Here is a 13,525-nt window from a genome sequence, read left to right on the forward strand (position 1 = left end):
CACTAGACTGTGACGCACGCCTGTATCTAGCAGCCGCTAACCTCAACGATCGACCCAAGCACATGTGCGTTAATTCCCAATTCTCATCAGCCAAAGTTCATCGGGGGACAAAAGCCAGGCTCGAGAACATCGTATCTATTCGCAATGTGTCGGAATTCGTTCCCCTGTTTCCACTAGACGATGTTCTACCCTATTTCATGACACCTGTTCCACCGTTCGGTGTCGGGTCGGCTCTGTTCGAATGACTTTTCGTAGAAGTATATATTTCAATAAACATGATCGAATAAATAAGTCTGCAGTGTTGAATATGTATTCTGCTTGTTCTGCGGTAAAGATGGTAGCAAACATACATAATACACCCTTCAGGACGATACCGAGCACGCGTGATGGTAACTTGTGTGCGGATTGCCTACCATTCAGGAGTAGTGTATCGACGCTGTAGAACATTTTCCTATCGTTGACAACTAGAACGAACTGGGGTGAGGCAAGTATGCCCTTGCTGATAAGAAGTTTAAAAGAAGCGTTTGGAAAACGTCTCTTCCGATGGGAAAATTTTGGGGTTAAAGGTGAACGTTTTATGCTCTTTTGAGTCGCTCTTAGATTCTTGCAGGAACATAATTTTGGTAGACTAGGGAATGTGCTTACTCTAGCAGCTTTTAACAAAACGTGCATTCATAAAAAGTGGCAACTGAGGCTATTCTGAAGGCTACAGATTTAAAAGTGTACAAAAATTGTTATAAAATAGATACATATGTGACTGTTTTTATTTCTGAAACTAGTGATACCACTAAGCAGTCAGTCAATTTCTCAGTAAATCTTCATTCATAAGAATAAAACCCGGTGAATATGAATTATTTGGCTGATGCTTGTTGCTTCCAAGAACGATAATCTAATTGGTTCCGATTTTACGACCAACCATTTACGGCAAACGCCCTACTGTGCGGATCTTTCCACTGTGTAACACTCTTCCGCAATGGTTGAAAATAGAGGATGGAATCATTGCCATTAAAGCCAAAAGTTCGGTGCGTTTCCCGGCGGCATCCGTCGAGGCGGAACAAATTACGGTGTCATTAACGCGCGCCAGTCCATCGTTCGTTCGAGCATGGGATATTCTTGTTGCGTACCGCGCTCTGTACGGTTGTAATTGATTTAATGATAACGTTTTAGTAAATATTTAAGCTATTCTGCCAGTGGTGATGAAATCTGTTCGTTATGTTCCGTTTTGTAGCGATCCTGAGAAAGGTTCACTTTGCCAGAATTATAAACCAAATTATAATCAATTACGGCTTACGGATGAATTGGATTCAATAGCAACGCGTCTTGAGGATACCAATAACATCGCAAAATAGATATGTAAATATTAATTGTCTAACGTTTGGTTATTTTGTCTATTTCACAGGTAATCCAACACCGAAGATTACCTGGTCCAGCAATGGCAAAACGCTGCCGAGCGCCATGATTGATTATGCACACGAGTCGACACTTAGCAGTCGGCTCGTGGTGAGAAATCTTTCCCGTGCTCACCAGCACAACGTGTACAGCTGTCAGGCGAGTAACTTCTACCGGCGGAACGTGACCACCAACGTGACGATAGAGTTGCGATGTAAGTAGCGACTGATTTTCTTTAGCAAAATTGATGGCCGATACAACCTTATTGTACGCGAGAACCAATAGCCGACTGTACCGATGTGGATTGTGTTTTGTTTTCAGTACGACCTTTGACGGTGGAGATCGTTAATGGGAGCAGTCCACTGTCCGCGGATCGACGATACATTATACAGTGTCATTCGGTGGGTTCAAGGCCTCCTGCCAAAATCACTTGGTGGATGGGCGGCGTGCAGCTGACGGCAACAAATCAAACGGTAAGTACAGAATGTAGTTCTAATATTTGACACAATTATTTGTCTCGCGGTCGTGCAATCGATCATAAGTTTAATTTCTAACAAACAAACCTCAAAAATGGATACTAAATTGTTAATCTAATGTAAGGTTTAAACTCGTTAAGTTAACATTGTCATATTAGCCTCACGCCTGACTATCAATTTAGGATTAGTTAATTTATTAATTAACATTATTAAGCGACAGAACCATTTCTTCTACAAATGACAAGCTATAAGACCTTAACGAAGAACGGCACTTTACTTTGCTTTCTTTAAAATTCCACAAAAAAAAAATCAATAAACCCTACCCCGTTGACTGTGAAATTGCTCACTCGTTGTGTATCAATTTTACCCCACATCAGCTTATCACCTTTCGCCTAACACCTTCGTCAAACTTAGCTTTCTAACCTAAATCCCTCGCAGCTGGATGCGATGTAATGATACTGTTATTGTTATTCGCACTCTCATGCCAGCTGGTGTGCTAATTTTGCCTGCCTTTCCCTACCAACGAATTCACACTTCCTCGTACATGTGCAACACATTTGTGTGAAGGACCTTTTTACTTTGTTGTTGTTGTTTTTCTTATTCCCACACACACACACACCTACGATCGTTACCCTTATCCTTTCGTCCGTAACAGAATCGAATGCTCCAATTTGGATGATTTTCAAAGCAGTGAACTTAAAAAAATGATCCAACCCGCTATTAATGGAGTGAATTTGGCTTCAGCGCCATTTAGGCACGACTGTGCCATGGAACGGTGTAAGTGCAGCACCGGTTACGCTAGGGCTAAGTAAAAAGCTATGGTAAATAGGGATATTCTTCTTTTTGCCAAGGGCGCCGAGATCGGGCCAACGATTCAAAAGAGGATACGATGGCACGGTATCGGCTCAGTTCGAGTGCTTCCGGTTCATGGTTCTCCGATCCATTAGGGAAGCGATTTGTACCCAATTGATGGTAACGTGCAGCTACCCGTGTGCGATTTGGTGCGGGTCCCATTTGCTGCTTCACCATGGGTTAAAAATTGCAGCCAGCATTTTTGTACCGTTTCTTTAATGGTTATGGGTCAGGTTGCTCAGCTGCGTTAGCACATGTTTGCGCATGTGATGAGCGAAACGATGAGTTTTAAATGTTCTTTTCTTCATTAAAAGTAAAACCATGATCGTTTAATTAAACCATTTAATCGGTTAGGGTTTGTATTGAATTTGGTCAAACTGTAAACACCGTTTGATGAAAGAAAATGCGACACAAGTGTCTTATTTTCAAATTGAATTCCGAAACAAATCTAAAATGGAGTTATTTTACAATATCGTAGCAAGGCGGAAAAAATGTGCTTTTTTGCCATGTTCAGTTACACACAACCAAAAGGGAAAAACATTCTTTTACCATGAATAAATCACTTGTTACATCATTCATAAGCCTGTGTCAGTCCGTACAGCGACCAAGAGTTGACGAGCCCTTTTTGCAATGGCAAGAGGAGAGCAAAGCGCGTGGACCACAATGCAGTGGACCTTCGCCAAAAAAAAATAAAAAAAATATACACATCCCTACTACACCCTGCTACCTTCCGACGGATAAGTAATGAAAAATCTTCATCTTTGTTTCCCAGAATTTCCCCAAAAGCATCCCAACAATGGGCAGGATTTGGTTTGCATTGCTATCATTCTTCGGTGCTTCACCAGAATCCTTTTTGGGGGAATTTAATTTATGGCGTCCATTTTTCCAAACCGACGGTCCCATCCGGTTTCTCAGGCGGAGGAGGAATAAAGAACGGGGAAAAACACTGACCAACTGGGCGCAAGAACGAACGAAACGAACCATGCACCAAAAAAAACACATTACGGTCTTGGAGAGTAGAAACACACACACACAAACTAGCGCAACAGGATCTTCCAGTGTCGCCAGGGACGCCACAGCATAATGTAGGCGATATTCATTACGAGGAAAAATGAAAGGATTATTAAAATTATCCCTCTACAAAGTCACTGTCATGTAGATTGTGACGAAATTTGCATCATCTTTTCAAAGCGAAAATGACGCTTATTTTTCTTTAGATTTTTTTTTTTACTGTTTTCTTTTTTGTCCCCCGAATTTTATTCCTCTATCGCACGCCGTGTTAAGGGATGGACCCACATCATGGAATTCCGCAACCCAACAACAAAAAATCACTACACCAGTACGGCGTTTCAAATTCATCCTCATCAACAAACAATGGCTGTGGTGTGTGTAGCTTGTTTTTCTTCTACTAAGCTGTTGCTTGTTTGATTGGTTCGTTTTATATCTTGAAATTAGGAAACAGTAAGAAATTAAAGCATAACATATTGCATAATGAAAGCAAATGAAATATGTTCTTCACACGGCTGATCTTCACACGGCAGTACAGGGATTACAATCCTATCTCGATCGCCTCGCTATTCGCTGGACTAATTAAGCGTCTACGGATAAAACCAAGACAAGTGAGCCATATATGGCAGGCCAGGAACTCTCGTGGTCTTACAGAAGGAGCAGAGGGAAAGGAAGAAAAATATGATTTGTGTAGTAGAGTTATTCCCACAGATTTATAATACCATTTTACGACTCAAATTTTAGGTAACATCGTAACAAGGAAAAAAACAAACCTTTAGGAAATTTTGCTCCAGTCCAAATACTTTCCTCCATAACAGGCCCTAATTTATCTTCCGTCTTCATTAAAGATAAATTCATTTTTCGACCGGCAAGAAAAAAAACGAACTACTCCAATGCCTCATTTGCTTCGAGTTTACCACGGTCCGAAATGTATCCACATTATCCTTCCCGGTTCAGATTCATGCACCGGTACCGCGTGTTTATTGTCCGGAAGGGATAATTACTCACCTGTATTGCTTCATCATAACAGGGGGAAAATTTTATGTTTCTACCCACAAGGCGAAAAGGAACTGTGAAATCCTTTTTTGCTGCCCTTTCCGCGGCGCACGAATAATGAGATGCTTTTGTAGCATGTCGTCTTCTCTTGCTGCTCATCTGCCGGGATTTTTTTTTTTTCCACAACCGATTTGCACCCACGTACGCACCAGAAACCCTCATTTACATTTTCATTCACTAATCTTTCTTACTCGAAGGCACATTTTGTGTAGCCGGGTTTTTCGATTTGTTTTTACTCTCATTCACGCTTTCACCTTTTCTCTCTCTCTCTCTCTTTCTTTTTTTCCGATCCATCCAGACGTCAGAGGATGGGAACAGTACACTAGCGTCACTCAGCTTCACGCCGACCCGCGAAGACCATGGTAAAACATTGATTTGTCGGGCCACGAACGAGTTGGTGAAACGGGGGACCAAGGAGACTTCGATGAAATTAAACGTCTTCTGTAAGTAATCTGTACCATCTTGCATATCTACCATTCGCCTACGCCCCGCCCATTAAACAGTACCGTAAGCATCTTTGTATCCTTATCACCGTGAATGGACAGCAAACCGTCACGATTTTGGCACGGAATCGGTTTGATCTCCACACCAATCGACCGTCCGGACCGGGGAGCCTTTTGCAAATGCAAATGAATCGTTTAATTTAATGTTTTATCAGCAGCAGCGCCGAACCGTCTGACCTTTGCGCTTTTGTAATTTTTCATTTGCGTTTAATTTCGGCTTTAGCTAACGAAAAAAAAAAGGAAGCACACACACAAAAACACTTTCCTAGCCGGAATCAAACCGGATTCAGATGGGCCATGCGATGAAATGAGATTAAAAGAAAATCTGTTGCCCTATCTCCGGAATAAAATGGTAGAAAAAAAGATCTTTAAACCTAGAAGAAGCAGAATAACTGCTCTCTTTCTGGTCGAATCGGAAAGAAGGGACGAAGGTTCGAAAAGCAACCGGACGCTAAACAAATTCGCTAAACGGACAATTTATTCTGGACAATTGTCACCTGGCCGACGCTTTTACCATGGCGCTAGGGAAAACCATTTACAAGGGCACAAACAAATGTCATTCACCGGACCGGTCGGAAAAATTCCATATTTGTACAGAAGCCTAGAATGCTTTTTCATTGTCTTTTGCTACCGCTTTTTTTGCGAAGCTAGCGCTACAACAATAGCAACAAAAACAACAACAACAAAACGATGAACTTCTTTAGTCAAACACCTAAAGAATCCTTCCGAGAACTTTGCCACACACACACACACCCGTTTTGTTGCAAACGAGGTCAACAATTAAAAAAAAACAACAAAGAAAGTCCTGGGATACTATCTGCTGTATGCGACCGAAAGGTCTTGGCGCATACGGTCGACGATTTTCGGGTTCCAATTTTTGTCCACACTCTAAAAGTATTGTTCTTTCCGTGCTAGGCAAACATTCGCTCACTTCACTTATTTACATTGGTCACCGGGATCAAAAGAATCGCCAAAGTCCCACTTTCAACTATGGTTGCGCTTGACGAGGTTTGGGGTTGTACGTCACTTTATTTTTGTGATCTTTCGCGCGTTTTACAATTTGTTCAGTGTTACCGGGTCGGCTGTCGGTTATCGAGTGTCCTGTTTGCTTCGTTACTGGTTCCTTATATTGCCTCACGTTATTTGTGGTTTGTTTGTGGTAGTGATAGGAGTAGGAATGGGGTTGATTTTGTGATAGTGATGGGAGTAGGATCTTACGTCCGCTATCAGTTGAGGTAGAGATGGGCTAACTGCCCGGATCACTACAGGACTCCCCCCCAGTGACGGAAATATGAAATATGGAAGTCGCGAAATATGTCGAACGCATTTAGCGGACGTAAAAGGGACAATTTACAGTTTGAAGTGTACGTGTCTTTTGGGTCGATAATGCTTCGGTTCTGGGCTTTCTGTTCCGAATGCAGGTTTGAGTCGATCTATTGCCACCGATTCGTTCTTACCTTTTACGTTGAGTACGTAAAATTTTCTGCACCGTCGTATGACATCGTACGGTCCTTCATAAGGTGCTTGAAGCCCCGTTTTCACTTTGTCAACACGCACGAAAACTTTACTACACGTTTCTAATAGCTTTGGTAGAAAAATGTTTTGGCTATTATTTGATTTGGTGGGAGTAGGTTGTACCGATTTGAACGCTTTCTTCAGTTGAATAATGAAGTCTGGTGCATCATCAGGGGAACTATGAGGCGATGGTAGAAATACTTCGGATGGAAGTCGAAGGCTTTGTCCGTACACCATTTCTGCAGAAGAACCCTTGAGGTCGTTCTTGAAGGCCACCCGTATACCCAAAAGAATCATCGGCAGATGTGTTATCCAGTGAGTCGGATCGTCACACGCTTTGAGCGAATTTTTTAAATGGCGATGAAATCGTTCCACCATTCCATTTGCTTGTGGGTGGTAGGCAGTGGTTTTGATGTGATGAGTGCCTAATAATTTGCTTAATTCGGCAAAAAGTCTTGATTCAAATTGTCTGCCTCTGTCTGTGGTTATGACTAAAGGACAACCAAATCTTGAAATATATTGACTGACAAATGTTTTTGCTATGGTATCTGCTGATATATCTTTTATAGGAAAACCTTCAGGCCAGCGAGTAAATCGATCAACTATTGTAAGTAGATAAGCGTATTCCTCGGAGGATGGTAGAGGCCCTACAATATCCATATGGATATGATCAAAACGACCCTGAGGAATAGGTATGTTCTCTACGGGTGAACGAGTATGGCGGACGATTTTTGATCGTTGGCAGCCAAAACAAGAACGAGCCCAATTGGCAACATCCTTATTCATAGATGGCCAAAAAAATCTCTCCGTTAATAATTTTCTTGACGCACGTACTCCTGGATGAGATAGACTATGTAAATTTTCAAAAACTTGTTTTCTGAGGCAAATAGGAACATAGAGTCTATTCTTCCCGGTTGAAGATTCGAAAACTAAAATATTGTTGTCCAATGTTAGTCGCTCTAATTTGAATTTGGAGTCTTGTTGCGCTGCATCATTTAAGAGTTGATCTAACTGTTTGTCTGCATGTTGATTTTTCGCAATGGTTTCGTATGAAATGTGCGTGATCGCTTCGGTTTCACCGATTCTCGATAAAGTGTCTGCAACTGTGTTACTCTCTCCTGCTATGAATTGTATATCTGATGTGAATTGAGATATAAATTCAAGATGTCGGTTTTGACGAGGAGATTTTTCGGCTTTTGAAGTAAGCGCATTAGTTAGTGGCTTGTGGTCGGTGAAAACGGTGAAGGATCTGCCTTCAAGGAAGTGACGGAAATGTTTGATGCCAAGGACAATGGCAAGCAATTCCCTGTCGAAGGTGGAGTACCTTTGTTCAGTTGGCGTCATCGTTTTTGAGAAAAACGCCAAAGGTTCCCAGCTTCCTTGATTGTGTTGTTGCAGAACGGCTCCAACTGCGAAACTAGATGCATCAGTTGTTAATGAGTAAGTTGCATCTGGTATGGGATGCGCCAGCATCACGGCGTTGGAAAGTTGGTCTTTTACTTGTTGCAAGGCTTGCTCGCATCTCTGAGACCAAATAAATTCCTTTTTCTGTTTTTTATTGCCGTGTTCTGCTATTAGCTCATACATTGGTTTTAATTTGTCCGAAATTTGTGGCAAAAATCGATGGTAATAGTTAATCATGCCAACTATGCGTTGTAGTTGTTTGACGGAAGTAGGCGAAGGAAAATTTTGAATTGCTTCAACCTTATCCGCTTTCGGAATGATGCCTTTGGATGAAATTGTATGACTTAGAAAGTCGATTGTTGGAACACCAAACACGCATTTCGAAAGTTTAATTTTTACGTCGTGTTCAGCTAATCGTTTGAATACTTCACGCAGATGCTCGGAATGTTGTTCCTTCGTCGAGCTTGCTATAAGTATGTCGTCAATGTATACAAAAACAAAACTAAGGTCACGGAAAACGCTGTTCATATATCTCTGGAATGTTTGGCTAGCGTTCCTCAGGCCAAAAGGCATCCTGAGGAATTCAAACAACCCAAAAGGTGTCGTGATCGCTGTCTTTGGAATGTCTTCCTCCGCCACGGGAATAAGGTGGTATGCACGAATGATGTCTAATTTGGAAAATATTGTGCAACCCTGTAAGTTCATGGTGAAATCCTGTATATGAGGCACAGGATAGCGATCTGGCACCGTTATTGCGTTAAGTCGTCTATAATCACCACAAGGTCGCCAATCCCGATCCGCTTTCTGAACCATGTGCAATGGCGATGATGCTGGCGAAGCAGACGTGCGGCAGATTCCTAATTCCAGCATATGCTGGAATTCTGCTTGTGCGATTTTGTGTTTTTCGGGATCGAGTCGCCTTGGTTTCGAGAAGGGTAATTGACCTTTTGTCTGAATGTAATGACAAACTGAGTGACGGACTGGTGCGTTGTAATTCGGTGGTTCCGTAAGGGAAGGAAATTGTTTCACGATATCACCGAAGATGTCTTTTTCAACAACAAAATGTTTAGGCGTTGGAGTGTTTACCATTGCTATTGTAGCCTGTGAAGTTTGGTTGGTGATCGGGTCAATCAAGCGACGAGCTTTGAGATCGACTAACAAACCATGTTTCTTCAAAAAATCTGCGCCTATAATGGGGCGGTCGACAGAGGCTATATAAAAGGGATGTGTAAACACGCGTCTCAGTCCAAGGCTTACGTCAAGCAACTTTGTGCCATAAATGTGTATGACTGTACCGTTAGCTGCTGATAGCACCTGGTCCGTGGGTTTTGCGACTTTTCCAATCAATGAAGAAGGAAGGACGGACACATCAGCTCCTGTATCAATGAGAAATGAAAATCTACTAATTTCATCATCGATAAAGAGCCTAGGAGAGGAACTTATGGTAGCTCGTTGGGCGTCCGCCGGGACCTCCGAGCACTTTAGTTTTTTTGCTGTTGATCATTATTGTTGAATTTGCAAGGTTGGATGCAATTTCTCGCGTTGAATCCATAACGGTTATGATACCAACACAACGAACGTTGTCGCCCAGCAGATGGCGCACGTGAGCGAGTATTGCTGTTGTAGCGAGTTCGTTGCCGCGCTCGAGTGTTTTCTCCAGCCTGCAACGCAAGTTTCTTGACCATCTCTTTTAATTCCCCGATTTCTTTTTTAAGCGCTTCTGTGCTGTCGGGGCAGTTTGCTGTTGCTTGAGGGCTATTGCTTTCGAGCACTGTCACATGTCCCGCTTGAGTCACCTCCCACAATCTATCTGCAATTTTGAGAAGCTCGTTTATGTCACGGGCTCCTATTGCTATAAGGGAGACTTCGATTGTTTTGGGTAAACGGGATAGCCAAAGTTTTCGTATTAGTTCCACGGACAAGTTCTCAGAATTGCCCGCCAAATGCACCATGTAACGATAAAAATCTGATGGGCTTCTATCACCCATGTCCACATGATACAACAACTGTGAAAGTCGTTGTTCTTCGCTAATAGAAAGGCGTTCTAATAATTGTGATTTTAAGGTGGAATATGGCTCTTCACGAGGTGTCGTGGTGATGATATCCATCACCTTTCGCAGAACCTCTTTTGGCAGTGAGCTTACTAGGTACGAGTAACGAGTGCGCTCTTTTATAATTCCCGAAATTTCGAACTCGGCCTCTGCGGCAGCAAACCATGCAGCGGGCGAGTCTTCCCAGAACAACGGAAGCTTTATCGACACTTTTTCTATGGACGGAGTTGGGAGAGGAGGAACTGTGGATTTTTCTGTAGAAGTGGAGGGAGCTGTTTGACCCGACGACCGAGTCTTGGTACCGCTACCCTGTGCGGACGGGTTTTTGTTTGTTTCTTCCTTCGACATGTTTGTTCCTGTGTGGTTCTACTGTGTGTCCCTAACCGTTTTTTTATAAATTCGTGAAATTACGCAAATGTACAAAAAGATGGAACGAGCTCACCAGAACTTGGAGCGGTTGCTGGGTACGCAATGGTTGGGCGTCGACTTCGAGGAAATGTGGCGTGATGTTCACGAGAATTCCAAAATGAAGTAACCGGAACGCACGAACTGGACGGCTGCGGAATATGCGATGGCACGCACGGCTCGGCTGCTTGATCGGCACAGCTGCTTGATCGGCCCGGCTGCGCAAGCGGGATATCTCCACGATACGGCTTCGGGGTAATGCTGGAGAGCAGGATACCTTCACGGTGATGGTGCAGAACAGGCACGAAAGCAGTGTATTCCGCGGGGGACGTTGCGGATGCAGGAACGGTTGCAGAAACACGATAACCGCACGACAATGCAGGATAATTCTTCGATTGTGCTGCTTAAGTGTACGAAGTACAAGCACGGCACGGCACTTGCATACGTTTGTGTGTGTGTGTGTCTTTAACAGAAATCACAGATCGTGGCGTACTGTAGAACGTTCTCGAAGGTTCACGTTGAGACCGGCACACGCAATTCTGTGAAACTTGAAGTAATCACGCCGATGCGTAACTGAGCACCGCACGGTAAGAGTATGGCACACGTTGCGGTACACACACGCGAGCACGCCGTTGCGTGAAAAAGCACAGCACAGTAATAGTAGGTGTGCACACTGTGGGATATAAACGCGATCACGTCGGGGTCACCAATTGACGAGGTTTGGGGTTGTACGTCACTTTATTTTTGTGATCTTTCGCGCGTTTTACAATTTGTTCAGTGTTACCGGGTCGGCTGTCGGTTATCGAGTGTCCTGTTTGCTTCGTTACTGGTTCCTTATATTGCCTCACGTTATTTGTGGTTTGTTTGTGGTAGTGATAGGAGTAGGAATGGGGTTGATTTTGTGATAGTGATGGGAGTAGGATCTTACGTCCGCTATCAGTTGAGGTAGAGATGGGCTAACTGCCCGGATCACTACACGCTCAATGGTTGCGTTTAATAGGACAGAACAGTGCGCGCAGGTTGAGGGTAAGGGAGAGGTTGTAGTGAGGTCGGAATTGTGTGCCCGAATGAGACAGCAAACCCCCCCCCCCCCCTCTCACCACGGGCGAGAATAAAAGTGACGCAAGCTGGCCAGCGACGCTGCTATCGAATAAATTAAAAGGGTTTTCCGAATGGGTAAACAGTCGAGGGACCAGAAACAAAAAGGCCACCATCGGACCCGAACGTTAGGATCGCGGGAGGAAGCGGTACCGGTTGAAAACGGGACATAGTGAAAACTGCAACGGTTGACTTGTTTTTAAGGGGCTTGAAATGGCGTCGTTTACAGGTCGGAAAGCTCCATCCCCAATACCAGGAAACCAACGCTAGGGGGGCTCGGATCGAACTGTTACACCGAAAAACCATGACCCGTTTTCTGTGGTAAATGACTTTTCCAGCCCAGCGCAAAACATCGTTGTCTCCACGTTGGATCCGATAAAAAGGCGACCGAAACCACAAACTTAACCAAACTAAAACCCAACCGAAAGCCGGCTGAAAAGGTGCCACAGTGGGAATGGTGGTTTTTGGTGGGCGAAAGTTTTCCCTCCCATACACTTATGTTACAGGTTTCCGGGAACCTAATCAATGGCACCCGGTTTCATCGTGGCAAAATTATTTAGAAGCGTTCCCGATGACAATGAATCCATCCACCTTGATGGTTGGCTCACGGCTGCTAGGCAATCCTGTGTGTGTGTGTTTCTATTTGTTACATTTTCGTTGTTCTTGTGGTTAGCTATAACGCTGGCTGATTCGTTGTTTGTTGCCACCAAAGCTTCCACCCCTCGACATGGTTCTCAATGGGTACCGAGAATCTTAAATCGCACAAAATCATTTAATCAATCTTACCATTTTCTCGGGAAAACAATCACATGGTACAACCATTCTCTAGCCAACCAAAGCGCTCGGTTTCCTTGCTTGAGTCGGGTGAAAATAGAGAAGATAGTGTTACCATCTATTCTGGCTAGATTATCTTCTAATGAACGCCAGCAAGATAGAAGTTTCGGTGTTGATTGGCGGTTCAACAGTTTTCTGAAGGAGAAGTTTGATAGGAAAAGTATATTGGACTTCAGATAACTTTTAGCTCTATTTTAGAACATGGAAACTAGAAATACACCGTGGCAACGTCGATGTTTGTTTTCTAAAGGGTGAGGATTTTCTGTTAACTTTTTTTGCAAACATATATGAAGCTCCTTGTGCAATGGAGTAAAATTCATTTTACGGAGACAAAAAGATTTTTTTCATACGTACGAAAGATTGCCTATATTGGATATCGATCCATAGAACATACTAACCAATCGAAAATCATCAAGTTTATGTGTGTTAATAAAGCTATAGTCTGTTTTGGAAATATGAGTCGCTACATTATTTTTTTGCTAAATGTTTGTTGAGCCCTTGCAAGACTCGTAATGGTCCAAAAAGATAATTGCTTACCTTTAGATACCTTCCCAGTTGAACTGCGTTGAGATCCACAGCAAAGGAATCTTTTCTTTGATAGAAAAACTTTCCCAACTCTCAAACAAATTCTATTTTATACAGACTTCAGTGTTGCTGCTAAATGAGTGGAAAAAATACATTTCTTCAATGAATTTTTGTTTCAAGACTTCATTTCCCACGGGATCCTACCGCAACTGACTCAAAACTGCTCTAAGAATATGTCATTAATTAGGCAGCGAGTGAGTTTTCCCACGAAGTGCAATTTTTCTATTAATTTTCAAACTTCAATGTGACTCTGCATCAAATTATTCCAAAAGGTTTCAAAAAAGTTTGTATTAATTTTCTAAACTGAATGTAAGTAAATGGATAAAAATAATCCGAAGATATAACCAAA

The 13,525-nt window shown here is 42.9% G+C and overlaps 4 protein-coding genes across 5 annotated transcripts in view; 2 read left to right on the forward strand and 2 right to left on the reverse strand.

Annotated features, from left to right (window-relative positions):
• Positions 1–13,525, reverse strand: part of LOC126556713 (mucin-5AC) — a 469,299-nt gene that overhangs the window by 306,520 nt on the left and 149,254 nt on the right. The gene's annotated exons all lie outside the window — the stretch shown is intronic.
• Positions 1–13,525, forward strand: part of LOC126559387 (histone H3.3A) — a 244,656-nt gene that overhangs the window by 96,969 nt on the left and 134,162 nt on the right. The window lies entirely within an intron of this gene.
• The window catches only part of LOC126556958 (hemicentin-1), a 186,995-nt gene that overhangs the window by 78,872 nt on the left and 94,598 nt on the right, over positions 1–13,525 (forward strand). For both annotated transcript variants that reach the window (XM_050212538.1, XM_050212539.1), the window contains exons 6-8: positions 1,400–1,603; positions 1,711–1,862; positions 5,080–5,224. In XM_050212538.1, the coding sequence (XP_050068495.1) occupies positions 1,400–1,603; positions 1,711–1,862; positions 5,080–5,224 (501 nt within the window). The remainder of the gene's footprint in view (positions 1–1,399; positions 1,604–1,710; positions 1,863–5,079; positions 5,225–13,525) is intronic.
• LOC126557535 (uncharacterized) overlaps positions 1–13,525 on the reverse strand; it is a 272,688-nt gene that overhangs the window by 42,829 nt on the left and 216,334 nt on the right. The window lies entirely within an intron of this gene.

The sequence above is a fragment of the Anopheles maculipalpis genome, chromosome 2RL, assembly GCF_943734695.1.
Source record: "Anopheles maculipalpis chromosome 2RL, idAnoMacuDA_375_x, whole genome shotgun sequence".
NCBI classification, from domain to species: domain Eukaryota; kingdom Metazoa; phylum Arthropoda; class Insecta; order Diptera; family Culicidae; genus Anopheles; species Anopheles maculipalpis.